The 27,458-nt window shown below is 35.0% G+C and overlaps 1 protein-coding gene and 1 long non-coding RNA gene across 11 annotated transcripts in view; one reads left to right on the forward strand and one right to left on the reverse strand.

Annotated features, from left to right (window-relative positions):
* JMJD1C (jumonji domain containing 1C) overlaps positions 1 to 27,458 on the forward strand; it is a 313,147-nt gene that overhangs the window by 223,873 nt on the left and 61,816 nt on the right. For 5 of the 10 annotated variants that reach the window (XM_082407410.1, XM_082407409.1, XM_082407406.1 and 2 more), the window contains exon 3: positions 20,196 to 20,309. The exons of 1 other annotated variant lie outside the window; for it this stretch is intronic. Coding sequence is in view for 4 of the 9 variants with exons in the window: in XM_082407409.1 (XP_082263535.1) it covers positions 20,196 to 20,309 (114 nt within the window). In the remaining 5 variants the exon portion in view is untranslated. Of the gene's footprint in view, positions 1 to 14,645; positions 16,354 to 20,195; positions 20,310 to 27,458 lie in introns of those variants that run through there. 4 more of the 10 variants (XM_082407411.1, XM_082407412.1, XM_082407413.1 and 1 more) reach the window with 3 other exon arrangements.
* LOC309635824 overlaps positions 1 to 27,458 on the reverse strand; it is a 189,130-nt gene that overhangs the window by 18,186 nt on the left and 143,486 nt on the right. The gene's annotated exons all lie outside the window — the stretch shown is intronic.

A 27,458-nucleotide genomic window follows, 5' to 3' on the forward strand; every position in this document is an offset into this window, starting at 1 on the left:
GATTATAACAAAACAAATGTATCACTGTTTCAGAATGCTCATAATAGGGGAGGTTGTGCATGTGTGGGAATAGGGGCTATATGGGAACTCTGAATTTTTCACTCAATTTTGCTGTGAACCTACAAGTGCTTTAAGAAATAAAGTCTATTTAAAACTTTTAAAATAAAGAAGGGGAAAGATACGAGGTTGGCTAGTACACTCAGGATAGGGTGCAGTTGGGGTAAAAAGATTATGACAGTCACTTCTGAGTCTTAACCAAGTTTTTTTGTCTATTTATGCCACACAGCTTTCACTGCTAATAACATAACTATAAGAACCAGAGTTGAATGTGAGCCAGGGAACTCAGTGGAGGGAAGGGGCCAGGTAGACTCAATACTTGCCTACTTTTGCAGGAGTATCTAAGCCTGGCCGCAAGTATAATTCACCAAAGACTTGCTGAGCAGCTGTTCCTTTCATCTTTTACATTTTTGGCAAAAGACACCTAAGACCATAATGGGTGTCACCAGTGAATGCCCATCTTAGAGGTGACATAGCTATCAATATGTAGGTGACATGATCTGAGCTTAATGAATAGATTACATTACTTGGTGTTTCCATGTATTCTCTTTCTGTATATTCTCTTTGTGTCTGATGTGCCAGACAGGATGCTTGCACTCTTTACTAATCATATCTTAGGAATTCATACATCTCATTTTTTCCTGTTATCTAGAACGGAATTAGTTGTTATCCAAAAAATACAACATGCACACATTTTCAGCACTTTATTATGCCATATAGTCCTACCCATAAAGAAAATTCTTAAGTAACAATGATTTTACCTGGTAATACTTTTTTAAAATTAATTTTTATTAAAGTATAGCTGCTTTACAATGTTGTGTTGGTTTCTACGGTACAGCAAAATGAATCAGCTATATGTATATATATATATATATATATATCCCCTCTTTTTTGGATTTCCTTCCGATTTAGGTCACCACAGAGCATTGAGTAGAGTTCCCTGTGCTATATAGTAGCACTCATTAGTTATCTATTTTATACATAGTATCAGTAGTGTATATATGTCACTCCCAGTCTCCCAATTCCTCCCACCCCCACTCCCTTTCCCCCTTGGTATCCATACATTTGTTCTCTATGTCTGTGTCTCTGCTTCTGCTTTGCAAATAAGATCATCTATACCATTTTTCTAGATTACACATATATGCGTTAATATACGATATTTGTTTTTCTCTTTCTGACTTACTTCACTCTGTATGACAGTCTCTAGGTCCATAGCTGGTAATACTCTTGATAAACATTGAACACTCTTGCTGTTCACGTTGTAGCGTCCTACATAAACAGATACCCCCTGCAAACGAAGCAACTGACAGAGGATTAATCTCCAAAATTTACAAGCAGCTCATGCCTCTCAATATCAAAAAAACAAACAACTCAGTCCAAAAATGGGCAGAAGACCTAAATATTTCTCCAAAGAAGATACACAGATTGCCAACAAATACATGAAAAGATGCTCAACACCACTAATCATTTGAGAAATGCAAATCAAAACTACAGTGAGGTATCACCTCACACCGGTTGGAATGGTCATCATCAAAAAATCTACAAACAATAAATGCTGGAGAGGGTGTGGAGAAAAGGGAACCCTCTTGCACTGCTGGGGGGAATGTAAATTGATACAGCCACTATGGAGAACAGTATGGAGGTTCCTTAAAAAACTAAAAATAGAACTACCATATGACCCAGCAATCCCACTACTGGGCATATACCCTGAGAAAACCATAATTCAAAAAGAGTCATGTACCACAGTGTTCATTGCATCTCTGTTTACAATAGCCAGGACATGGAAGCAACCTAAGTGTCCATCGACAGATGAATGGATAAAGAAGATGTGGCACATATATACAATGGAATATTACTCAGCCTTAAAAAGAAATGAAATTGAGTTATTTGTAGTGAGGTGGATGGACCTAGAGACTGTCATACAGAGTGAAGTAAGTCAGAAAGAGAAAAATAAATACCGTATGCTAACATATATACATGGAATCTAAGAAAAAAAAAAAAGGTTCTGAAGAGCCTAGGGGCAGGACAGGAATAAAGATGCAGACGTAGAGAATGGACTTGAGGACACGGGGAGGGGGAAGGGTAAGCTGGGACGAAGTGAGAGAGTGGCATGGACATATAAACACTACCAATGTAAAATAGCTAGCTAGTGGGAAGCAGGTGCATAGCACAGGGAGATCAGCTCAGTGCTTTGTGTCCACCTAGAGGGGTGGGATAGGGAGGGTGGGAGGGAGACGCAAGAGGGAGGAGATACGGGGATATATGTATATGTATAGCTGATTCACTTTGTTATAGAGCAGAAACTAACACACCATTGTAAAGCAAGTATACTCCAGTAAAGATGTTTAAAAAAAAAAAATCATCAGTAGGTAGATTACCAGATACGTTTTTACTAAAAAAAAAATAAATGAATACCCTCTGCATGTAGGAATGCTTTCTTTCTGAGATATTACTACTTCATAAGGCAGCTCATCCCATTACTGCATAGCTAAAATTGTTATAAAGCTTTTCCTAACATTGACCCAAAATCTAGCTGTACACAACTTCCGTATATTAACCTACTTTATCTTCTAGGCGCTGTTTCTTAAATCTTTTGGGTCAGGGACGCCTTTGAAAATCTGATAGAAGCTATCAAGAGCCCTTTTCCCAGGGGAAAAAAAATTCTCACATTCGTAAATTTTTAACAAATAATTTCAAGGATTTTTTGGACTCCTTGAAGGCTTTTTTTAAAAACCCAGGTTGAGATCCTCTGCTCTAGAGCAAGTTATGTCAAGTTTTTCCTATATATTAAAGTATAATAAAGACTTAGGCTAAACATTCCCAGTTCCTTTAAGCAGTCTTAACATGACTTGATTTTAGACAGACCTTTGCTATCCACGTCACCTACTTTTATTTATATTTTAATGTCTATATCTTTCTGAATGGGATGCCTTTAATTTTCATTTGAAATCATCTCAATCTATTGGGACTGTTATTCATATATTTGGAACACTCTATAATAGCAGTTGTAGCATTCACATCACACAGTACATTCTTGCCTTATACGCAGTTTCTGTTTAGCTTCATCTTTGCATCACCCAAAATCTCTGGGACAATGCTTAACACATTGTAGATATTCCAGTGAATGTTTGTAGAATGAATAAAACTTCCTAATGCTTTTTTTGCATCAAAAGCTGCCAAGCAAGTTTTACCACATATTATACTAATGCATGCCTGTGAGGGATGGGGTGGGAGTGTGTGTTGCACCATAGTTAAGTAGTAGCTTTTTGGAACCTAAACTGGGGATTTAACGTTACTCTTTAAATTTCCTTGTACAAGAGCAGTTATTTCCTCTATTATCTAGAGAAGATGCCAAGGAAAACAAAATAGTGATAACTCTTACTTTCTGTATGTAATATGCACAGTGGATATATACCACATCATAGGGGCTGCACAAACGTTTGCTAACTGGATGAATAATTAATGGTCATAAACTTGTAATAACTAAAGTATGTAATTTGAGAGCTTGATTCACTATTAGTGAATGTTTTATGCTTCATATATGTTTTTTAAAATTGAAGTATAGTTGATTTACAATGTTGTGTTAATTTCTGCTACACAGCAAAGTGATTTAGCCATACATACACATTCTTTTTTATATTCTTTTCCATTATGGTTCATCAAAGAACACTGAATATAGTTCCCTGTGCTATACAGTAGGACCTTGTTGTCCATCCATTCCGTACATACCACAAGTCTGTTCTCTATTTCTGTGAGTCTGTTTCGTAGATAGCTTCATTTGTGTCATATTTTAGGTTCTACATATAAGTGATATCATTCTAAAGATGAGCACCTTTAATTATAACTTCATGTATGCTTTGTAGATGTCAGGATAGGACACTTAACCTTAGTGTCCCCCATTTTCTCCCCCCTATCCCCCAAATTGCTGTAATAGATCATACATGATAGAAGACTGTAATGTAATTTTGGGCCTTCACCTCCTTGGGTCACGATCTTAAGCCAACTCATTCTTGGTTCATAGTTCATGTGACCTGGGAGATTTTTTTGCTGCTTCATAGGCAATTTTAATCAGCTTGGAAATCTTTTTTGTTGAATGATTAACTATACTTTTGGCTCTTCATATCTTCTCTTGAGGAACTTCCTCTGTGTTCCTCCTACTGAGTAGAAGGTAAGGAACAGCAATGATTGTAATTCTCATCTTTTTTAAGCATCAAGAGAAAACTACCTTTGTGGTTATATTGTTTACTATATTGGCTCTGTTCCCTCTTTCCATTTAATCTAGGGACGCATCATTGCCACTTTCTGAGCCTGCTGCTTTAACTGCGTGATATTTTTAGGAATCCAAGGCATCTTTAAATAGGTATCTCTCTGCATAATACAAAAGAGCTTATCTTCCACTAGCCCTAGGTTATTTGAATTTGAGAACCTGGTGTGTGAAATTGATTGCTACATGATTCTCACATCTCCACATTGAGAATGAGCAGCTTTCCAGTGTAAGCTGTTGATAAGCTATTTAAAGACCCTGTGCTTCCTGAGAGAGTAGGAGGTTGAGTTAGCAAAGTGAAAAGGAGACTGATTTGTCAAGAGAATATCTAAGACCTGAACTGGGGCACTCTGTCCTGAGATATGATCACTCTAGACTAGGTGTTTTCAACGAACATTCATGGATCCTTGAAGCAGTGGTTCTCAAAACTGACTGAACCTCAGATTTAAGTCAGATAGCATTTTAAAACTGAGGATTAATAGGCCGGTTCAGTATTCTTTTATTTGATGGTCAGTGAGGTACAGCCACAAGAGGAGACACAGGAGAGGCACATGAAAACAAAGTTTGTTATACTCAGAGGTCCTAGAGAGAAAAAGTCACTATGCCACAAGGGAGTAGGCTCAACCACGCAGGTGGGGAGCCAAGAGAGAACACAAGGACCTGTAGGCTAGTGTTCTTCTTGGGGGTGTCAGGTTGGATTACCCAAGTAAAAGTAAAAGAGCCAAAAAGATTTCACTGGTGCCTTTGAATGTTATTAGGTCATGGTCAGAGGAGGGCAGGAAAGGGAACTTGTGGCAGAGGCCAACCTTATCAACCTGGTGTACCTGGTCACCTGGGCCAGGGTGCTTATAGCCTATTTGTGGAGATGTTGAGGCAGTGGGGAAAATATTTTTAAAATGAAGTTTTAAAAATATTTGCAATAAAAAAAAATATTTACAATGAAGTGCCCCATCCTGAGTTTTTGATTCAGTAGATCATCAGGGTTAAAGCTTAGAAATGTATATTCTTAGAAGATTCTCCAGATGATCTTGGAAACCCCTGAAATTGTGGTGCATAATTTTATGTGTCATGTTTCTGGGGGGCTATAGCTTTCATCAGACTCTGAGAGTACACTGACCCCATAGAGGTTAAGAACACTTGCTATGAGCCACTGGTTCTCAAACTTTCAAGGTGCTCCAGAATTACCCAAGGACTTGTTAAAACACAGATTTCTAGGCCCTACCTCTCAGAAATTCTGATTCTGGTAGGGGTGAAGCCTGAGAATTTGCATTTTAAACTAGTTACTTGATACTGTTGATGCAGCTGGACAGAGGTCTATCCTTTGAGAACCACTGTTTTAGGACTTGGCTAACAACACTCTGTGCCTTCAGCATTAAGCTCTGGAAGTAAAGTAAACCTTTCAGGATTCTTTACCAATTAATGTAGTAATAAACTTAATGAAGCTTATCAAAGCTCAGTCTAGTTCACTACTGTAAGAGAATGGTAAAGAAAACTCCCTCCTTGCTGGCAAAGCAAGTGGCAGTGGAAAGTACACAGGCATTTTTAGTTGACCCATTGATAAATCTGTTTCATAAGCAATTGCTTCTTTTTAAAAAAATTTTTTTATTGAAGTATAGTTGATATACAATATTATATATTACAGGTATGCAGTATAGTGATTCACAGATTTTAAAGGTTATGCTCCATTTATAGTTATTATAAAATATTGGCTATATTCCCTGTGTTGTACAATATATCCTTGTAGCTTATTTTATACATAATGGTTTGTATCTTTAATCCCCTCCCCCTTCCCTCTCCCCACTGATAACCACTAGTTCTGTATATCTGTGAGTTTGCTTCTTTTGTTACATTCAGTAGTTTGTTGTGTTTTAGCAGTTGCTTCCTTATGTAGCATTTCTTCCCATCAGAGTAGAAAAATTCATAGTTCCGTGACCATTTAAATGGTTTGATTTTTTTTTTTTAAGCTAAATAATGTAACCTTTTGAGTATGCTCATGTTATCCAAGGCCAAGTAGAATACAGCTCGAAGTTTGACCTAAATGTGTTGGGAAGAAGGAAAGATGATCCTAAGGATTCCTGAAATCAGGAAAAATGGTTCTACTTTAAAAAGCTCCTAAAAACATGTGGTCAGTGGTCAATGCAGAGAAGTTTTCAGATCCCTAAGGAGAAAACAACTGTTTGAAAAGCTATAAAACACTACTAAATCCACAGGAGTCCCAAAGAAGTTTATTTGTCCAGACTGCTTACAGGCTGTGTCTGAAACTTTGAAGGAAACTAAGATCCTGGAAGGAATCTATTATCCATGAAGAGTCTAATTGTGAAACTTTCCTCTCTCTCTACAGAGATAAACTTAAGCAAGGCTTCTGGGCATCACTAATGGGCCTTAGCTTTTTCCCTCCCCACTTAGCCTTAGGACTTTTGTTGCCTCATCCCCTTAGAGGGAGATGTCCTCAATGAAACAGGAACTGAGCTAAACAGAGCTTTAGAGGGGAGCGATTTCTTTAAAGGAAGTGTAGCAAACTTATATTAGTGGTTATTGACCTGAAATTAGGTAATGGGTATTCGTTTTCTCTGGGGTTTTTTGTTTTTGTGGGTTTTTTTTCCAATATAACTTTCTGTACAGTTGTCCTGTAACATTTAGAAGGGAAGGAAAGTTCATTTTGAATGAATCATAATTTGTTAGTAATTCAAAGAAAACACTTTAGTGCCGAGGCCTTTACGTGAAGTTCTCTCTTCCATTGTAGCCTTTTAACTTGGCATTGTAGTTAGTACTTTATTTCAGGCCTGTCAGAATGTTGGCATAAGTTATAATACTTAACGAAATATGCCTGAAACTTTGATAACTTTGGCATTACCATATTTTGAATCTAAATACTACTTAGCATATGGATCATTATCACCTAAAATGTATTAATTTTTAAAATAACCAAAATAGCTACTCTATTATACTTAATGGAAGTTGTGAATCCTCCTTGTTAGTTGAAAAATTCTGCTTCCAGATTGTTGCTGACATCATCAGAGTTTTTGACAAACAAGGAGATAATGGGGAAATAATTGTAGAGGCTTTGTTGACTTGTGCTGCACAAGTAACAGATGTTTGCCAGACAGAAATGAACAAAACCAATAAAGAAATAGATATCCTATTCAGCTTTCCAAGAGTACAAGCAGTGAAATGATTAATAAAAATTGGAAAAAATATTTTAAAATATTTTATTTAGCTTAACTTTTAATTTCTTCTGTGATTTTGTGATTATTAGCATTTTAACACATGCTTTGCATTTATGGTTGAGTAGATTTAATTTTGTAATTTTTTTATTCCCACAAAATTACATTTACTTTTTCAACGTAAGAGATGAAGGATCTGTGGATTACAGAAATTCTGTGCCACAAAAGTCTCCCATGTAGTTATTTCTGCCAAACAGAACAAGTCTTGGTTAACTTAATTTATTCTGAAATGGGAGATGTTACTTTTTACTTTTAATTCTGCCACCTTGGGTCAATAATACATGAACATTAAGCAGTACTCTTTTTATGCTTTCTTATATGCAAAAGCAGTAGTAGCAGTGTTTATGGAAAGTTTGGTTTAATTTTGTTTATCTTCACTTTGCTCTTAAACATTAAATTGCTTAATGAATACAGTATTAGAATCTTAGAATTGGAAAAAAATCTTTGATATTTCATAAACAACCCCTTGCCAAAGCCAGAAATGGGATCCTTCAGTGACAAGCTTGCCAAGTTAGTTTTCATCCAGATTCTTCTTGATTGCTTCTTGTTATTGGAAGCTCACTACTTCATGAGTAAGTCTCCCTTGGTTTGATAGTGTTTAATTATTAAAAATTTGTACATTCTTTGTGCTGAGCTAGAATTGGCTTTTATGGAAATCTTACTTACAAGCTTCTTCCTTTTCAAATTACCCAACCCTTTAAGTAATTGTACATAGTTAATTATTGTTTGCTCTCCTCTTCTCCATTCCTTCAAATGATCCTCATAATTCGTGATTTTTAAGTGTCGACACACCTCAGTTTGTAATTGTTCCTCTTCTATTATGATGTCCCAAATTGAACAAGATATTCAGAGATGGTATGACCAGTGCAAAATCTAAAGGGACCAATACCTCCCTTGGTCTGGGTACTTTGTGTCAAAATTTGATTTGTCACCGCTCTGTCCTCTCTTTTTAAAAAATACATGACTTCTATTGGCTTAGTGTCTTGAAATCCTCCAGGATTCTTTCATACGAATTTCTAGGAAGCTAGATCTCCCTTACATTCTACCTATGTAGTTGATTTTTTCAACCTAAAAATAGAACCTAACCTTTTGATTATTAACTTTGGGAGTAATCTAGTTCTTAATTGCATTTTTTGTGAGATATATTTTGGAATCATTCTGTCATTTATTAATTTGCAAATAAAGATAGCCTTCAAGTGATAGTGTGTAATACCAAAGATGAAGAGAATGCTATGTTATAGGTTAAAAGTGGTACTATTATTCAGTACTGTTTAACTAGGTACAAATGTACCAAGAACTGTCATCTAGCCCATATTTCATTGACTTACCTATTGCAAATTTTCTTGATAAAAGTAACCTTTGTTTTTATTACAAGACAAATTACTCTCAATGAGTATATTTGGCTCTTAGGAACTATCACTGTGTGGGTTTTTTTGTTTGTTTTTTCATGATTCTAATTATACATCTTGGAGTTTTGCTGGAGTTCATTTACTAGCATGTAGTTTTTTTCTAAATTGCCCCTTTCCTCCTTTATAAATATTAATACGTACCTCTCTCTAATATCTTGATAATGTCATGGTTTTTTTCAAAGATTGCCAGTAATGGCTCTGAGTTTATATCTATCAATTTAATATTCTAACATGTAATTTTTTTTAAATTAATTAATTAATTAATTTTTATTTTTGCTGTATTGGGTCTTCGTTTCTGTGCGAGGGCTTTCTCCAGTTGCGGCAAGCGGGGGCCACTCTTTGTCGCGGTGCGCGGTCCTCTCACCATCGCGGCCTCTCTTGTTGCAGAGCACAGGCTCCAGATGCGCAGGCTCAGTAATTGTGGCTCACGGGCCTAGTTGCTCCGCAGCATGTGGGATCTTCCCAGACCAGGGCTCGAACCCATGTCCCCTGCATTAGCAGGCAGATTCTCAACCACTGCGCCACCAGGGAAGCCCTCTAACATGTAATTTATTTGAACCCTCTAAACTTAGAATTTTGGTTGTTTAACAAAAGCATGAAGATTTTCCTATTATTTTTGTGATAGTCGAGAAGTGAAGAAGGCCTAAATATCCAACACTGAGAAAAGGCGTAATAAACTTAATGTTCATTTGCTTGATTAAGTATTTATTAGGTAGCTGTTTTAAATGATGGCAATGTAATAACATGAAAAGAGTACTAAGTGGGGAATTCCCTGGTGGTCCAGTGGTTAGGACTCTGTGCTTTCACTGCAGGGGCCTGGGTTCAGTCCCTGGTTGGGGAACTAAGATCCTGCAAGCTACGTGGCACAGCCAAAAAAAAAAAAAAAAATGCTAAGTGAAATGAGCAACTTATAAATTATATGTGCCTTAAAACTTGGTAACAAATATACATACTTGTGGAAAAAAAGCCGGAAAGTTCAATTACATGCTTAACTGGCTGAGTTCATGGTTAGAACCATGGGATCCTTTTCTTCACCCATTTCTTTTGTTTTCCAAATTATTCTCTAATGTAATTATGTTATTTATAAGGAAAACTAGTTGTTTCTTGAAACAAAGCAAAAAGGATCCTATATCTGTTTTTTATGGTTTAGTTTATTTTTAATCCCTAGTTTACACTTTCTACATTAAAAAATATTTTTTCTTGATAAAAATGATAGTGACAAAATAGGAATTAAATTAAACTCGCTTTTTCTTTTAACTCTTAGTTTTTTATTGTCTTCTCAAATGGTGTTTTTCAGAATATAGCTTTAGAAACTCCTTTATGTTGAATGGTTTACCTAATCCTGGTTGTTTCTTCTTTCTGATAGGTGACGTGTGTCAGTAAAGCGTATTAAAAATAGATAAGTTTATTATGTTCTACCTCTTTTCCTTGGTAGTATATAATTTTGCATTTTCTTCTAGACTAGTTTCAGGTTCCTCCATTTTAAGTTCAAAGTTTAAAGTTTTATTCAGCAGATAGCAAAACACTTTGCTCTCTGCTGTCTCTTGGCAACAAGCATGAAAACAATATGGTTGTTTCACACCATCTTACAATGTAAAAATCATTCATTCAGCTATGAATTAGGAAATCCACTTTCTAGTCCCAGGGCTTCTACAAACAAGTATTTTGATGAAAAAAATCACTTAATCTCTCTGAATGTCCATTTCTTCCTCTGTAAAAATGAGATTAATCTCTAAAGTTCCCTTTCTATTTTAACAGCTATCTTTCTTGTATTAAATTTTCTCATTCTCATTTTACCCCCTCGGATTTGAAAATCCACCTTTATTTTACACGAAATTCCCGTACTTACCGGATGCTATTTTGGGACTTTTTAAACTATCCATTGATTATTATTGATGTATGTTCTAGTTTCCCATTGTTGTATTAATTAGAGCATTGAAATTTGTTGTATCTTTTAGGGCTAGTTTCCTATCATTGATTTGTATTTTTCTTTTCTTTCTCTAGAACTTTTCTGATTATATTTGCTTTTCCATAAATTTGATTTGTCTACTTACAAAAATTCTTATTGATATTTTTATCAAAGTCATATTAAAGTTATGGAATAATTTATTTAAAAATTACATATTATTGACAGAGGTTTAAAGGAAAAATATCAAGTATTCAGAATATTATAATATGAGCAAGGGAACCAAAGTAAATCATCAAGCATGATTACTGTATTAATGAATTTTGAGGTAACTACTTCTTAAGTTGTAGTGATAATATTTCTAGTGGTTTTGAAAGAAGCGTGAATAACTTAGGAAAGAAGGTTAAGTATTTAATTCTAGTCATATTTGGCTTTATGTGGTGACAGGGTACAAGTATGGCTGTGTCCTAGTAACAGTATAAAATACAGGTTAGAGGATGAAAATTTAGGTCTAAAAATATAGTTTGGAATTATTTGTGGAAAGAAAAATTGGTTATCTCAATGGCACACACCTGTGAAGTTGTAGAGAAAGAAAAGTACAGTCAGCCCTCCCTATTTGCGGGTTCTGCATCTGAGGATGCAATCAACTGTGGAAAATTTCAGAAGAAAAAATTCCAAAAAATTATCAAAAGCAAAACTTGAATTTGCCTTGCACCTGGCAACTATCTACATATTATTTATATTGTATTAAGTATTATAAGTAATCTAGAGATGATTTAAAGTTTATGGGAAGATGTGGGTAGGTTATATGCAAATACTGTGCTATTTTATATAAGGGACTTGAGCCTTCAAGGATTTTGATGTCCTCCTGGGCCCTGGAACCAATCCCTCGCAGATATAGAGGGATGACTTTAAGTGAAACCTCATAATATTGGGAGGAAGAAAGACTGATCAGGGAGATTCTGAAAGAGAAGTCCTAGATATGACAAACTGATAAAACTACTCTGGAGTTAGGGTATGGGTATGTGCTTTATTAGTACTCAGAAAGACTAGAAGGAAAAAATAAAAGAAAGGACACTGAATTCAGCCATAATGCTTATTCAGACACAGAGACTATTTGTGTAGTGTTTTTGTGTTATCAACAGTGATTTTTCTTAGTCAACTATATGTCATAGAACCTATGATGTGATATTTACCAAGTTAAAAAATGAACACATGCTGTTGTTGCACAACTTTCCTCTTATGACTGGGGCAGTTATCAAGGATATAGGTAAGAGAGGAGGGGAAAGTGCACTAATTCAAGGCATCCCATGCATATTGGTTGAATGAACGTCCTGCACGCTTAAGAGAGAGAAGAGAGTTTAAAAATCAAGATTAGGTCTGTATCATCTGGAAATCCTCTTGGAACTTCATGGTCTATTGAAGGTACGAAACTGCTACACAACCTTTGCAGTGCCTGGAAGATCTATATGGATTTATTAATGTGAAGAAGTTAATCATTTGGGCATTACCATGATGTAAGAGTTACATGTTTGATTATATATTTTCATAGAGTTATAGGGCAGTAGGGCATATTGAAAAGTATTTTCCTGAATCTAGTCAGCCTTCAAATAAGGCCATATCAAGTCCAAATCCTCTTTTAACTACTATTGTTTCTCTTGTTTTCCTATCCTTATGTCTAAAAAAGAAATACTTAAAATGCTAAGCCACTGAAACTTAGAGGTTTTTGGTTTTTTGTAAAGTCTGTATACTTGGAGAAATCCACTTGTTTGTTTAGGCTTCCATATCTATAAAGATGAGGGATTTATTTCTTTCATAGCCCAAGATAAATGGGACTAAAATGCTAGTTTAACTCTTAATTACATGTAAAAAGGTTCTACAGTTATTGGAAGGAACAGATTTTCTTCAGATAGCCATACAGTGTTGCCTTCCTTTTAAGCCTCTGTTTACTTTCTCACCTCTGTTGACTTATTCAGCTTGTAACCTAGAAACCAGCTAAAAAGGAAGGAAGTCAGAGATGTGTATTTCTGGGCAGTAACTGGAGTAGTTTCCTCTTCCTCTAGCCTGGTTTAGCTGCCAGAAAAGACCTTTTACCCAACCAAAAAAAAGAGAGAAAAAAAAATTTTAACAGTAGCTCTTCAACTTCCTTCCTTAATTCATTAAGGAAGGTATAAGCCATAAGAAGAACCAGTTTAAAGGACTGAAATGCTGCTCGCCTCAAATTGGTGCTTTTCGCTCTCTGAAAGGTGATATTTAATACCATCCCTTATGAGTTGTAAGAACAAGAGAGAATTAAGGAGACTTGATGTAAAAGCTGAGCAACCTACGCTTGCTACCAAGTGGTTTCTCTGTATTGTTACTTCACTATTTTTATTTGTGTTAGAAATTTGCCAGAGTACCAGACCAAACTCACATTCATATATATATATAAAAATATTTATTAAGGCCAATTTAAATATTAAGATATTTATGGTTTTCAACTAGTTGCACTTGTACCCTTTATTTGCATTAAGAATCAACTATGTAGGGCTTCCCTGGTGGCGCAGTGGTTGAGAATCTACCTGCTAATGCAGGGGACACGGTTTCGAGCCCTGGTCCCACATGCTGGGGAGCAACTGGGCCCGTGAGCCACAATTACTGAGCCTGCGCGTCTGGAGCCTGTGCTCCGCAACAAGAGAGGCCGTGACAGTGAGAGGCCCGCGCACCGCGATGAAGAGTGGCCCCCGCTCGCCGCAACTAGAGAAAGCCCTCGCACAGAAACGAAGACCCAACACAGCCAAAAATAAATAAATAAATAAATAAATTGATTAAAAAAAAAAAGAATCAACTATGTAGTATTTATAGCAATGGAGAAGCATCTAACTTTAATGCAACTCTGATGTAGTATGAAATAAAAGTGAATGGTTTTTCAGTATTGACATTAATTATTTTGATTTTATAAAAATTATTGAATTATGTATCACTAGCAATATATAAATATTGTGGCATTTGGATTGTTAGCTAAGTGTAGGTCTTAATGCTGTTTGATTCTGTAGGGGACTAATAGTACTTGAGGAACAAAGACATGTTTTTAAGTTAATAACACATATAGTCAAACTTGAATTTATGTGAGATTGTAAGATGAATCTTGTGAAATATTTAACTCATTCTCTAATGTACAATAAATTATAGAAAAGTAGTATGATGTATATTTAAAATTTGATAGTTTATAATGTAATAACCTGAATCAAACATTTGAGTTTCTTTGTTGTTTTTGTGGCTCAGAATAAGGCTGCCATATTACTCCAGTTGTTTTTTTGGTAACTTACATTACATTGAATTCTTTTAATTCCATATATGTTTTATGTTCACGTCTTAAGTAATTAATTATGAATGAATTATTAGGATGCTGTATTTTATATTTTGGCTGCGTTGGGTCTTCGTTGCTGCGTGCTGGCTTTCTCTGGTTGCCGTGAGCAGGGGCTACTCTTTGTTGCTGTGCATGGGCTTCTCATTGCGGTGGCTTCTGTTGTTGCGGAGCTCGGGCTCTAGGGCGATTGGGCAGTAGTTGTGGCATGCGGGCTCAGTAGTTGTGGCTTGAGGGCTCTAGAGCTCAGGCTTAGTAGTTGTGGCGCATGGGCTTAGTTGCTCCACGGCATGTGGGATCTTCCAGGACCAGGGCTCGAACCCGTGTGCATTGGCAGGTGGATTCTTAACCACTGTGCCACCAGGGAAGTCCCTTTATTAACATTCTTTGAATAATCATTACTCCTCTCTCTCATCCTTAAAACAGGATTGATTGAGATTTTAAGTGCAATCCATAATAGACTAAATTTAAAATATCTGCTTTTCAGTAGTTAACCTGATGTTTTCTTTGAAATGAAATTGATACATCTGGAATAGATTTAAAGGGACAGGGCATTGGCTGGTGGCTGGAAGTTTTTCTTTTAACATAATTTGATAAAATGGTTGTGTGTGTGGTATTTTAAAAAAATCAGTGTAAAATTTTAAATGTATTGAAATTGAGATACCTAACATTGGGACAAATTTATAATAAAAGACCATTCACAAACATCATTAAAAAATAGGTGAATGAAGACAGTGTTTCAGAGACACTAGTCTGCCACCTTCTTGGTCTGCCGACTTTCCGAATAAAGTCGTATTAATTGCCTCAAAAAAAAAAAAAAAAGATGAATGTTTTCTTGCACTTGCAGATATCTGACATTCTTCGTATTCAGTGTGTTTATTATACATACAGCACACATCTCAATTCAGACTAATCATATGTCAGGTGCTCAGTAGCCATGTATGGCCATTATAGGTTTTTATAACTGTAAACTATTTAAATTATTTTTATAAACAATGAAAATGTTTCAGGAATATTTTTTAATTTGCCAAAATAAATATTACCGGTTTGTTTTTCCTTTGAGTAAAGTGTCAGTGAGATTGTTGGTTATGTCACTTGATTTAACTTAGATTATTACTCCAGAAATGTTAAACTGTTTTTTTCCCTGCATTTTTTAAAATATCAGTATATTTCTAAGGAGAAATGATTAAACTAAAAATAAATTCTTTACTTGAAAACACACTTGAAAGTATTTTTGATGGTTTAAAGTTATGCTTTATTTTTTCCAGCTTGAGAGATATTTACACATTACTTGTTTTCTGCACTTTCTCCCCTTGGTAAATCTGGAAAGCAAAAACTTTGTATTTGCATTTGCTTTATGAAGGAGACAGTAAACTTGAGCTCTCAGTCTCGCCACTAGTCTGTCTTTGTCTGTTGTTAAAATTATGAGCCAGTCTCTATGGCGCAGCCAAATGAGTAATCACCAGTAATGTGACTCGTGCTGGAAGTGACTCCATCAGCACCTGTGACGGAGGATTAGTTACAGTTTACAGAGCACCGCCTCTTCCCTTCTCTCAGTGTGCCCTAAGCCAAGTAGTCGTTCTCATTTGGGTGTCTGCACTGTTGGAAGCTACTGCAGTGTGTTTCCACGCAGACAGAGTACAGTGGGAAAAGGCTTTCTCTAGCTGATGGATGGCTGTTCTCTCTATTTGGAGTATCTTACTGGTTATGTAAGCGACCTCGGGAGAAATTATCCTGACCCAGATCGGAGGATGCAGTAGTGCTTCAGCTGCAGGATTTCTTAGTCGTTAACACCACAGTGCTGATGACAAAGAGCGAGTTGTAATCCTCATCACTGCCAGGACCGAGCCAGAGCAGACAGAAAATCGTCATTTGCTCGTCGGAGACTTGTTAGGTTACAGCCTCTGCTTCGTTCTGTGGTCTTGGCTTTTCTTACTATACAATGACGACGCTGCAAGTAAGCTTAGAAATGCTTGGTTTGAGAGACATTTGCCTGTGATTTTTTAAGACTTAAGAAGTATTTAGGCTAGATTAAAAAAAAATACTGCTCAAGAACAAAATGGAAATGTCAGCAATACTTCTTGACCTTTAAAGCCTTGTCGTGGATATATGAGATTTAAAGATACTTTAAAATTCTCAAGAACAAAGTACGGTTTGTATTTTTCTGCTTTCTTTTTCTTTTGTCTTAATTTACATTTGGTTTTGCTTCTCAGCCTTAGGAATTAAGGTCACTGTCTTTTATAGATCCAGCCTTAGTGTTCTTAGTTATAAGAATTTTTAACGATTTCATTTGTTTAGGAAGAGATTTATTGTGTGTGTAGTAATTTCATAACACTGTAAAGATAAAAAAAAGAGCTCAGTTGTTTAAAGTATTATAGCAGAAATGTTTTAGATTAGGGTTTTAGAATATAATGTGTTAAGGGAAGTAGGGGTGTTTGTTTTGTGAGCGTTTTCTTCTGTGGTGTATTCTTGTCCCCACCCCCAACTTGTTTTCTAACAGTATCGTGTTTTTCAATAGACCTGCTTGGGTGGGAATTTGGACTTTGTTCTTTAGAGTCACTCCAGTCTTTTTTTTTTTTTTTTAAGACTAAACCTTGACTTCTGAAATGTATCCTAGATTGTTTTCTGCTTTAGTATTCCTTTAGGGAGATTTATATCAGATTTTTGTAGTTAATGAGCCTGATTTTTTTCACTTGGAAAAGGAATTGTTAAATGTTAACTGGAGATTGTTAGAAACTCAGACTGTAGATATAAACTCCATGAATTTCCAATTAAATGTTAAATGATGAGCTTTAACATGGTTTGTTTGAGCAGCTCAGTTATGTTTGAGAACTGTAGCTGATTTATTTTAAAAATATTTTTTCGAGGAGGGCTCATCTGTTCGCCTCTTCCTCATGTGAATGGAATGTGGTGCAGCATGGAGCCCCAAACAGGATACAGTTGTTCTAAGCATTCTTCCTATAGCGTGGTAGGCCCTACTAGAAATGCAGGCTCTCAACTAAGTATTTATTTTGGCTTTATACTATTTTTAAAGTACAGTTAACAAAGACAAAGGACCTTAAAAGAACTCCCAATCCATTAATAAAATTGAAAAAGTGTTTTGTTTAATTGGTAATTTTAATTTGGATTTTCAAAGGCTTTTTTCAGCATTAGAATAATAGTCTTTTTATGATTAGGGCCATATTCTACTGTGACTTTCATCAGATGGTAGCTCCTTGCTTCCCCTTAGGCTGTGGAAGTTCCTCATAGAATGGTATATCTTTAGAGTCTTGAATTACTTAGCTATGCATGAGTTCTAGTTTCTTTACATTCCAGTGCACCTAGACCCATGAAATACTTACCACATAAAAATCTGTAGGATCCATTCGCTTTTATTTAAATATTTTTTATTTTTAAGCTAATAATATGTCTTTGAAATGGATGTGTTTGACTTGGATACAAAAGTTAATGGTTACATCATTGACTTGCCACTTTAGGGAATCAGGATGTATTTTAACTCTTAGTTTTATATGTTGTTTGTCTTTAATTTTTCCATAAAGTACAAACAGTCGCATATTTTTAGGATTGCTTGTTTAATACATATTAAAACATTTCTTTAACAAGTACTATAAAAGTATTTATCGGCACTTGTGGGAACATATTTGTAGTTTAAAAGTAATTGCACATTTTAAAATTCGCAAGTCGTGGCCCTGTTTGCTAATATTTAAGAAGCATGGTATACTTTTGACTTCCATTTGTACATGGGTATTGTAAGTATTCATGTATCAGAAATAGACCATTATAAACCAGTCTTTTAACATTTCTGATAGCTAAATTCTACCAGTGGCTTTCAATTAGATATCCTAAAATGAGAAATTCTTTATTTTAGCCTAGAAACTAAACCTTTGTTTTTTCTAACTCAGTAATTTAAATTATGATAAATTGGCCTGTTGAAATTTACCCTTAGAACTCTGACCTACCTTAAAAAGCTGAGTTCTGAGAGGTTCTCTTCACAAGAATGTTTTTCATATTATAAAATGACTAGTTCTCATAGGAAATGCAAACCACCTGTATTATTTGCTTAAGAAAGAGGCACTCAAGACTGGAGAAGTTTACTTTTTTTCCAGATCCTACTTAATTGAATTGTATGTTTAGCCACTTAGATAATACCTTTTGTAGACCTTTTTGTTAACCTTCCCAAGTTGATCTGACTTGGTACTGTTTAAAAAGAAGTAGAGCATTTGATAAAGTTCAAGGATTAAAAGTTCTCCTGAGAAGGTGCCAGTGTTTTCTAGTTTACTAAAAACTAAACAAAGATATAATATGAAAATGTTACATACTACACTAAGGAATTTAGTTATGGTAAATGGAAAATGTTAGATGGCAGCAGTAGCAGGAGATAGCTAAAGGGGGAATGTCTGTTTTGAAAATGTAATTTCTCACCCAAATAAAAATACTTTTGCTACATATGTAGTACTTAAAAGGTTAGCCCTAGGACATAGGAGGGAGGATATTACTGTGATTAGGTTTTCTAATCATGAATACTGAAAATAAGTGGAGGTGCAAGAGAATTTTTTTCATGTTAATTTGTGAAAGAAGATATCATTTATTAGTTCATGGTGTGGATAGTGTAGAAATAAGGCATGTTTAAAATATTTATCCTCTGTGTTTTTAGCTTTTTCAAAACACAGACTCAATGAATCGAATTGAAAGCTTTAAAAACAATTTCTTAAATAGAGAAATTAACTGCTTAAGAGCCATTCTGAATTAAAAATCTTGAAAAGTTTTTCCCCAGAGTGTTTATTAGTTGTGATTAGTAAGATGTTAGATTTCTTTAAGACATAAATAAGAGAAGGGGGAAATACAGTGGCTTTGAATCTCCTGGGGATTTTTACTGTCTGTGCCGAAAGCTTTGGTTTACATCCAAATGGTTGCAGAAGTTGCCTGTAGCAAGAAAGATTTCCCCATGTGATATAGGTAGTTTAGCAACTTAGTTCCTTGTTTATTTCATTTTCCAAACTTAGATTCTTTTATAGTAAAGCCACTATATGTTTTTAAGACTGTGGAATATTGTTTTCATTTTTTAAGTTTTAAAGCAGTATCATGGATATAATGTACTTGGCTTTTATTCAGACTGCTTCTATTCGAAAGTGATTGTGATAGTCATAAGAAAAATGCATATATAGTACCTTTATTTCCTTCCTTCCTCTTCCTCTCCTGCCTCGCTCACTCCCACCCCCACCCCAAGATATGAGTAAATTTCTTTATGTAAAAGTTGAGTCTCCTTTAAAACAATCAAATGACCATGGATTTGCTCCCCCCGCCCCCGCCCGTGTTTTGTTTTGTTTTGCTTTTTAATAGTGGAAATCTGGAGAGACTTTACTGAAAGGTCGGTTTTGTGTAATACTTCTTACCTCCCTCTTCTTTTCCTACACCCTTCCCCCATGCTGCTCTTAGTGAAGCAGCTGGATTTTTATTTGTGCTTGGGGCAGGGGCGGGGGTGAGTAGTACACGGGGTGGAGTTAAAAGACCAGATGCATCCTGATCATTTAAAATCCTTCTTGATGTGAATGAGCTAGGAAAAAAATTACACATGTAAATCATAACTACTCTGTTTTATAAAGAATAATACTTACAATATTTTAAAGAGTTGGGGTAATATGCTCTCCTACCCAGTTTACTTTTCAGAAGCAATTTCTCTTTTTTTATATTAGAAATTTTTATACACATGTATATTTGATTATATCCCTCTTTTAAAATAAACTGGGACTTAATACTGGAATTTTTTCATATCATTTCTTGAAATCTTCATTTCTTTTAAATAAATAAAGTACTCTATTGTATGGATAAAAGCATCGCTTTAGGTTATAATATGAAAACCGATATCAATTGGTATCCTAAAACCATTATGATGATGACTTTAATACATTGTATTTATATATACCCCTTCACATTTTGAGGATAAAATCCAGAAAATAACCATTAGAATTTTTTTTTTTTCTCTTACCAGACTTTCAAACCCCTGGTTGAAAAAAGTATACCCAGTTCAATCACTGCAGTAGAATTCCTTGTAGATAAACAACTGGATTTTTTAACTGAAGATAGTGCCTTTCAGCCCTACCAGGTAAGAAATTTTAGGTTGCTTTTAAAAATTAACTATTCACTAAACTTCACTGATATTCAGATATTCTTTAGAATATTCAATTCTAGCTAACATCAAGGTGTATAAGAAACCCAGTGCATCTGATAAATTTTGATTATAGGATAAATGATTCATTTATCCAGTCAACAAATATATACCAAGAACTTACTGTGAGCCAGCCAGCGTCCTGTCGCATGCACAAGTGAGCAAAATAAAAGTCCCTGCCATTCTAAATAATGTTCATTGTTAGAAAATAACTGGTTAGATATTAGTATAAATTATCTTTGTCTCCAGCTCTAAAGGTTAAGAATTGAGTCAATTAATGTAATTAAATGAGATTAGTGTTTACTATATACATTCATATCAGTTTAGCATAATAGTAGTTCATTTTCTTTTTAAGTGGGAATTTTCCTTTAGGTTGTCATTAATTGAATTGTTCAGTTTCTAAATTTTAATTCCTAGTTGTTGCAATTTAAATACAAATACACTTAATTGGAAAAAACGTTCTCTAGTAGGTTTTTAGATTTAAATCATGTAAAGAAACTCATATCAAAAGTAGTAAGCTAAATGTTTTTTAAAATCTCTAGTTAAGTTCTGTGAGTTAATTTTTTAAGGTTGAAGTAAAAATGCACAGAAGTTTGTTTTCTTTGTATATTTGGATTTTAGGTTGAATTAAATCAGTATATTTTATAGGTTTTTTTTTACTTAAATGTTTAAGATAATATAAAAAGTGCATTGAAAGAAAGTATGAGTGAACTAGTTTGACTTTCTTTTTTTTAATGGAGCTGAAAGTCAACACTCCTATTTCATTTCAGAATAGTTACTGTTTTTCAAAAGTAAAATATAGAGGCATTGTTTCCATGGAAAGAACAAGAGCTTGAGTTAATGAGCAGTGGTTTGTTGTGTGTGAAGTTATAATACTTAAGGGAATTAGTAGTGATGTTCCGCTTTTATTAGATCTACCAAAAGGAGATGATAGTTCTCTCGATTAAATGTTATTTCTTACTTTGAAGTCTACATGGGTGTTTTTGTCTTTTCACATTATTTTTCATAGTTCATTAAATGGCCTCATTTTTGTACTGTTAGCTTTTGCTCTTTGATTACAGCTAAAAATTCATAGCAGTTCCAGTTTAATATTGGAGGTGTTAGAGCATTTCCCTCAGGTTTTATTTTGTTTTGGTTTTAGTGTAAATGCCATTTAGCTTGCTATAGCCTTATTTGTCTCATTTCTAACAGTCTTTTAGTGGGAATTAGACTAGGTGAGTATAGGTAAAAATCAGAGGAACCTTCCACCTCAGTATTTTAATTCTGTGGCTGCTGATTAGCACTGTAGAAGCTTGGATTTGATTTAGAGAACTGAAATCATTATGTAGAAATTACTTTTAAAAATAAACTCTTGCCAGGTGGCCTAAAACTATACAACATGTTTATTAAAATTATAGTGATTGAAAGAATTAGAAATAAAGGCTTAAGAGCTAAAGTCTTATTTGACTTGGTGATTTGTATGATTGTCTTTGTTAGCTATTTATATTTTCCCTGCTAGTATAGGTAAGTTGACCTCTGGCCTAGAAGGATACGATCATCCAAAGGTGATGGTGATTCACTTGACATTTTAACCATTTGTGCTTCACAAATAATGTGAATTCTCAGTTCTAAGAGATCAGAAGGAATTACACTAACAGCACTTGGTTTAGGATGCAGCATACCTTAATTTTAGTGTTTCTTAAGAGTTTTACAAGTAATAAATGGTATACAATAAAGCTTTTTTGTATGTATTTTAATTTTTATATTTAATGTTTTTAAAACCAGGTTAAAAATGTAAAAAGTTTCTCCAGTATGTACATTATAGACAGCTACTGTAATATTTTGAATGAAACTTTACTCCAGAGACTGAAGATGGCTTAGTCTAGGTTTTCAAAGTTATTTATTTAAATGAATTTATAAAATATAGACATACTCTACATAAAGGAAATACTTTTAGAGTTCATGTAATTAGAGTGGCTTTATCCCACAATGCTTTTCTCTAACCAGTTGTCCAAACAGTACATTAAATTCCTTGGCATGTTAAACATGGCAGCTGTTCCTGGCATAGATTTTGTAAATAGGGCCTTGATAAATCTTAACCTTAGGGTAACCATATGTAAGTCGAAGGGCGTTTGGGGAAAATTGAACAAGTTTTTAAAATGGTCTCCCTGTTTTTTCTCATTTCTTTAAATTTCGTGAGGCAGTTTCTTCTGAATCTGGGTGTTAATTGTCCTTTGTAGACTTCTTATGTGGGATGGGGAAAAAAGTCTTCTTTGGAAATGGCCTTTCTGTATAGAGTACACCTAAGTTTTGTTTGAAAAATTCCCACAAGTGATGCTTCACTGTGAATCTGTTTAAATAGTTTTATAGTGGGAATTCCCATTCACCATCTTTCTCCTTGAGTGCTCAGCATTTTATTCTGTAGTAGTATGCTCCCTTTAGTTACCTTTATAGTGGTACAGCCCTATTTTTAAATATATCACAATAGCATATATTGTAAGGTAATGGTTAGGAAACAGATGACTCAGAATTAATACAGATCCTTTCACTTTTAGGTCACTGGTTTGCACTTATCTTTCTGAATCACTTCAGTGTATTGAGTATCAGATGGCATGTATTAAGTTAGTTGATTTGTTCTTTTTTAAAAATATTTATTTATTTATCTATCTATCTATCTACACTGGGCCTTAGTCGCGGCTCGCGGGATCTTTTAGTTGTGGCATGCGGGATCTGGTTCCCTGACCAGGGATCGAACCCAGACCCTCTGCATTGGGAGCATGGAGTCTTAATTGCTGGACCACCAAAGGAAGTCGCAATTTGGTCATTTTTTTAAGTTACATGTGGTTGGTGGATCAGGGTGCAACCATCATAGATTATAGTTTTCAATATTTTGGAAAGCAAGTTGAATGAGGAGAGAAATCAAATCAACATTTTATAGACAATATAATGAATGCATATTAATACATTGCTGATGCAGCGTACCATGGTATTGTTAATTCTGTTTTTTCCTTCCTTTTGCACACAAATGAGTTTCTGCTTCCTCCTTTCAGATTTCCTGATCATGCCTGGCTGCAATTAACTTTCTTTGAAGTAAAGGGGGAAGGGAAAAAGAGAGGAAGTAGGAGGGAGCTCTTCAGATTCTACTGTGTCTCTCAGCTGGCTGGGAAGGAGGAGGAAAACACAAATTATTTGTTCTTAAAGCTGCTTTTTATAGTTTTTGGGTTTTTTTTTTTTTTAATTACTATGATTTCTGTGGTATGGTTGCTTTACTTTGGAGGATGAGTACAGAAGTTTTAAAAAACTTTCCACTAAAATTTGAAGTTTTGATCAAGTTCATGTAAAAAAGTTTGATAATGAAATATGAACATTGAACTTTCAGCATGATTTTGAAATCATCTTGTCCTGGATTTTGGCTTCTGGCCATGCACACACCTGCAGTTTTCAGGTTGGTTGCCTCATAGAGGATATAGAAGAGATTATTTCTTACCTGAAAATCGTACATGACTCATAATCAATTAATCTGGGTTGGTCTGGCTTGTTAGTCCACTGTTTTCTAGGGATCACAATCCTTTTTGCTTTTAAATGTAATAAAGGAATAATACAAAGGGCACTAGTTGAAAACCATTAAAGGTTTGAAGCAGAATGTACTGGCTTAAAATTATACCCAATGTCTATCTTATTGTATATTAAAATTCACTGTATTGGGTTGGCCAAAAAGTTCGGGTTTTTCTGTTTTCTTACGGAAAACCCAAACGAACTTTTTGGCCAATGCAATACTAAAGAGGTGTTTTCCCTAGAATAAGGTAGAATCATCCTAGACCTGAAGGAATGATCCTATTTGAAGTTCTTGATCATTATAATGTGCTAAAAGTTCAGAGATAAGACTACTAATACTTCAGTTTCTATCATTGCAAAATACAGACATTGAACTACTTTACTAAGTCCTTGATATAGTACTGTTGTGCTGTGAATTGCTGGTTGAAGGGAATGCGTGGAACAAACCTGAGTATTTTCTTATTTCCTAGACTAAAGATTGATTAAGGACTTGAACAGAGAAGAGTCTTATATTATTTAATGAAAGTGTCTGAACTGTGTCAGATCTGTTTATCATTGCTCTATGCTCCTTCAGTGAGAAAGTTGTTTTTTCAATTGGAGTCTATTTTGAACCACATTCCATCATTGATTATATAAATTTATTGTCTGCAGTTTGAGAATATCCCTAAGTTAGTTGTTGCTCAACACATCTGGTTTACTAAAAATAGTTTTAAGGAGTGGCATGTAGCAGAGACATGTATTTTTTTTCCTTCTAAATTTTTGTTATTTGGAATTGCTTCACTACCAGGATGAGATGAGTTTGAGTGAGGTGAAATTTAGCCTCCAGTCAGCCTAGATGAACAATCAACTAGTTGTTTGGTTGTTAACCTGCTAAATGTTATATTTTGTTGAGTGAAGTATTTGACATAAGTGAGCCACTGAAAAGTTTGGAAATCTTGTTGGTAGTAATTTGGCTTATAACCAGATTTATTCCCCAGAGAACTATAATGATATTGCTAATAGTTTAGAGAGGAAGTAAACAGAACTTCATTGTTAGTATTGCTTTGGTGGGTAGAGAAAAGACAACTTTTTCGCCCTTTTCTTTACTCTCGTTTCAATTTGTAGTATAGATATATCACTTTAGAGCATTTTTAAACTAACGTTCCTGTAGAGGAAATGAGAATTTGACCTGGTACAGGATTTATGTAGTTAGGTAAATGTTTCTATCCCAGAATTACTCTCAGATTTGTTCTTTCTGGTGTCAAATTACTGCTCCCTCATTAATTTTACTAGAAGAAAAAAATAAATTGACTTTCAGAAACTGCCTAGAAAACTGTTGTTTTATTTTTATGGTAGAAATTGGTGGGTTTTTTTGTTTGTTGTTTTGTAATGATAACTGAACTTGGTATTGAGAGATAGGTATTTATAAGAAATAACGGAAGTACACCTCCTATTAGGATATGGGAGTGGAGTGTGCTCACACCCCACCCTCGAGAATGAGAGCATCTGCTCCTGAGTTGAGGTGGGGAGAGACGGGCTCAGAACAGAAGTTCCACTTACTGTTAACTCACTTGATTTTTTTTTTCCCAGAAAGGAGTGTTTAAATGGCAGTTTTATGCTCAGACTCTACTTCCCTTTGACTTACCCTTGAAATTTTTTAATGTCTGGTGTTAGAAACATCCCAACTGACTTCATTCATTTAGCAGTTATTTAAATTATGTGGTTTCCCTATTCATAGCATCCTGCTTAGGTGCTTGATGGTTTTCAAAAGTTGATAAAGGGACTTCCTTGGTGGTCCAGTGGTTAAGACTCCGTGCTTCCACTGCAGCGGGCACAGGCTCAATCCCTGGTCGGGGAACTAAGATCCCACAGGCCACACTGTGTGGCCAAAAAAATAAATTAAAAAAATAAAAAAATAAAAGTATAAGTCATAGTCCTTATTAGTTTCCAAAGAGTTTATTTATAATCCATGATAACAACTTAGATTTTTAAAAATTTCCTTGAAATAGATTTGATTTAAGGAGCCAAAAATGCATAGTAAAGACTTCAGTAATACAAAAGAAAGAAGCCAGCAGAGATTGAAGTGGTATAAAGAAGTATCATGAAGAGGGTAAAACTTGAATGGGATTCTTTTGAATGGAGATGTAAGTGAAAGATAGGGAGAGTGAGGCAGACATTTAGCAGAAAGGATTTCGTGATCAATGATGAAGTAGATTTAGGGGTTAGTAGAATATCAGTCTAGCTAGAGAAGAGAGTTTGGTTTTGAATATAGACATCATACCAGAGAAATAAGTATTGTGGGGTCAGATAAAAGAGGAAAAGGATTGCTAAGTACAGTTACTAAGTGACTTTTATCTTGTAGGCCCTATGAATCATTGGAAGCTTTGAAGCAAGAGAATAACAAAAACAAAATTTTCTACATAACAGTGACATCTGGTTGTTGTACTATATCAGAAGGAGCTAATTGATGGCATCTTTTGTCTTAGAGAATCAGCCTGGCTATGAATTTTGAAGTTAATTCATGCAGATATGGTTTCAAATCCTAGCTTTGCCGTTTGCTAGCGATGTGACATTGGGAAAGTCTAAAGCATGCTCAATAATTGGTTTCCTCATCTATAAGATAAATATACGATCCATCTCAGAGTTAGATTAAGTGAATGACACATTTAAGAGCTTATTACTACATAGAAACTGCTCAATAGAAGGTCACTGCTATTTAGACATGCTCTAAATCTCCCTTTTTATAGATGGTGTCTTAAACCTTTGTGGTAGATATTTGAAACTCCTTTCTCTTCTTACCATATGCAACCATTGGACATTTCTCTGCCACCATCTGCACCTCTTTTAACAATCTGTTTTATTTGTCTTTTCTGGAACTCTCACCATTCCTTCTGCAGCTGGTACTAGATAAACTTTTTCGGTGTTGGTACAAGCCATGGTCACTGTGTAACAGAACATGTCTCTGTAGTAGTATTTCTTCTTCCCTCTCCCCCTTTTTAAAAAGTATATTTAGATAAGATGCCTCAGTGACTTCTTAAACTCCTGTTTTAAGAAAATGATATTAGAAAAGATGCAGAACCCTATTGTGGGATTACTCTCCACAACACATCCTTACCTTTTTTCCCACGGGGCAAGTCATAAGCTCTACTTGCTGCTGATAGTTATTTTTATCTCAAAAAGTATAAGTGATATGCAGCAAATTACAGAATTGTTTTTCTTTGGCTCTGGAGGGAGGCCATGAGGATGTAGTACTGCAGTTTGGAAGTCCTCTAAGCGTTGAATAAGAGTTGGTCTAAATGACCTTTGAAGTTCCTTTCCAACATTTAAAGTCATAATTCTGTGAACTTGCTCAATGTGGGAAAGCAAATATTTCTGACGAACATTAACCTAATCAAGTTAGTCCCTGGCTAATGATTTTAGCCTCAGGGATAAAAGACATTCAACCTAAATCTAGGTTTATCTCAAAAGAGAGAAGTATTAAGCTAGGCAGTGCCAGATGCAAATCGAAATTATGCAAAACTGGAATAACAGGATTGTTTGGATTAGTAGTACCTACTGAGAGCTTTCTTTCTA

This window comes from Balaenoptera borealis (assembly GCF_965194805.1).
Source record: "Balaenoptera borealis genome assembly, chromosome: 10".
Lineage (NCBI taxonomy): Eukaryota > Metazoa > Chordata > Mammalia > Artiodactyla > Balaenopteridae > Balaenoptera > Balaenoptera borealis.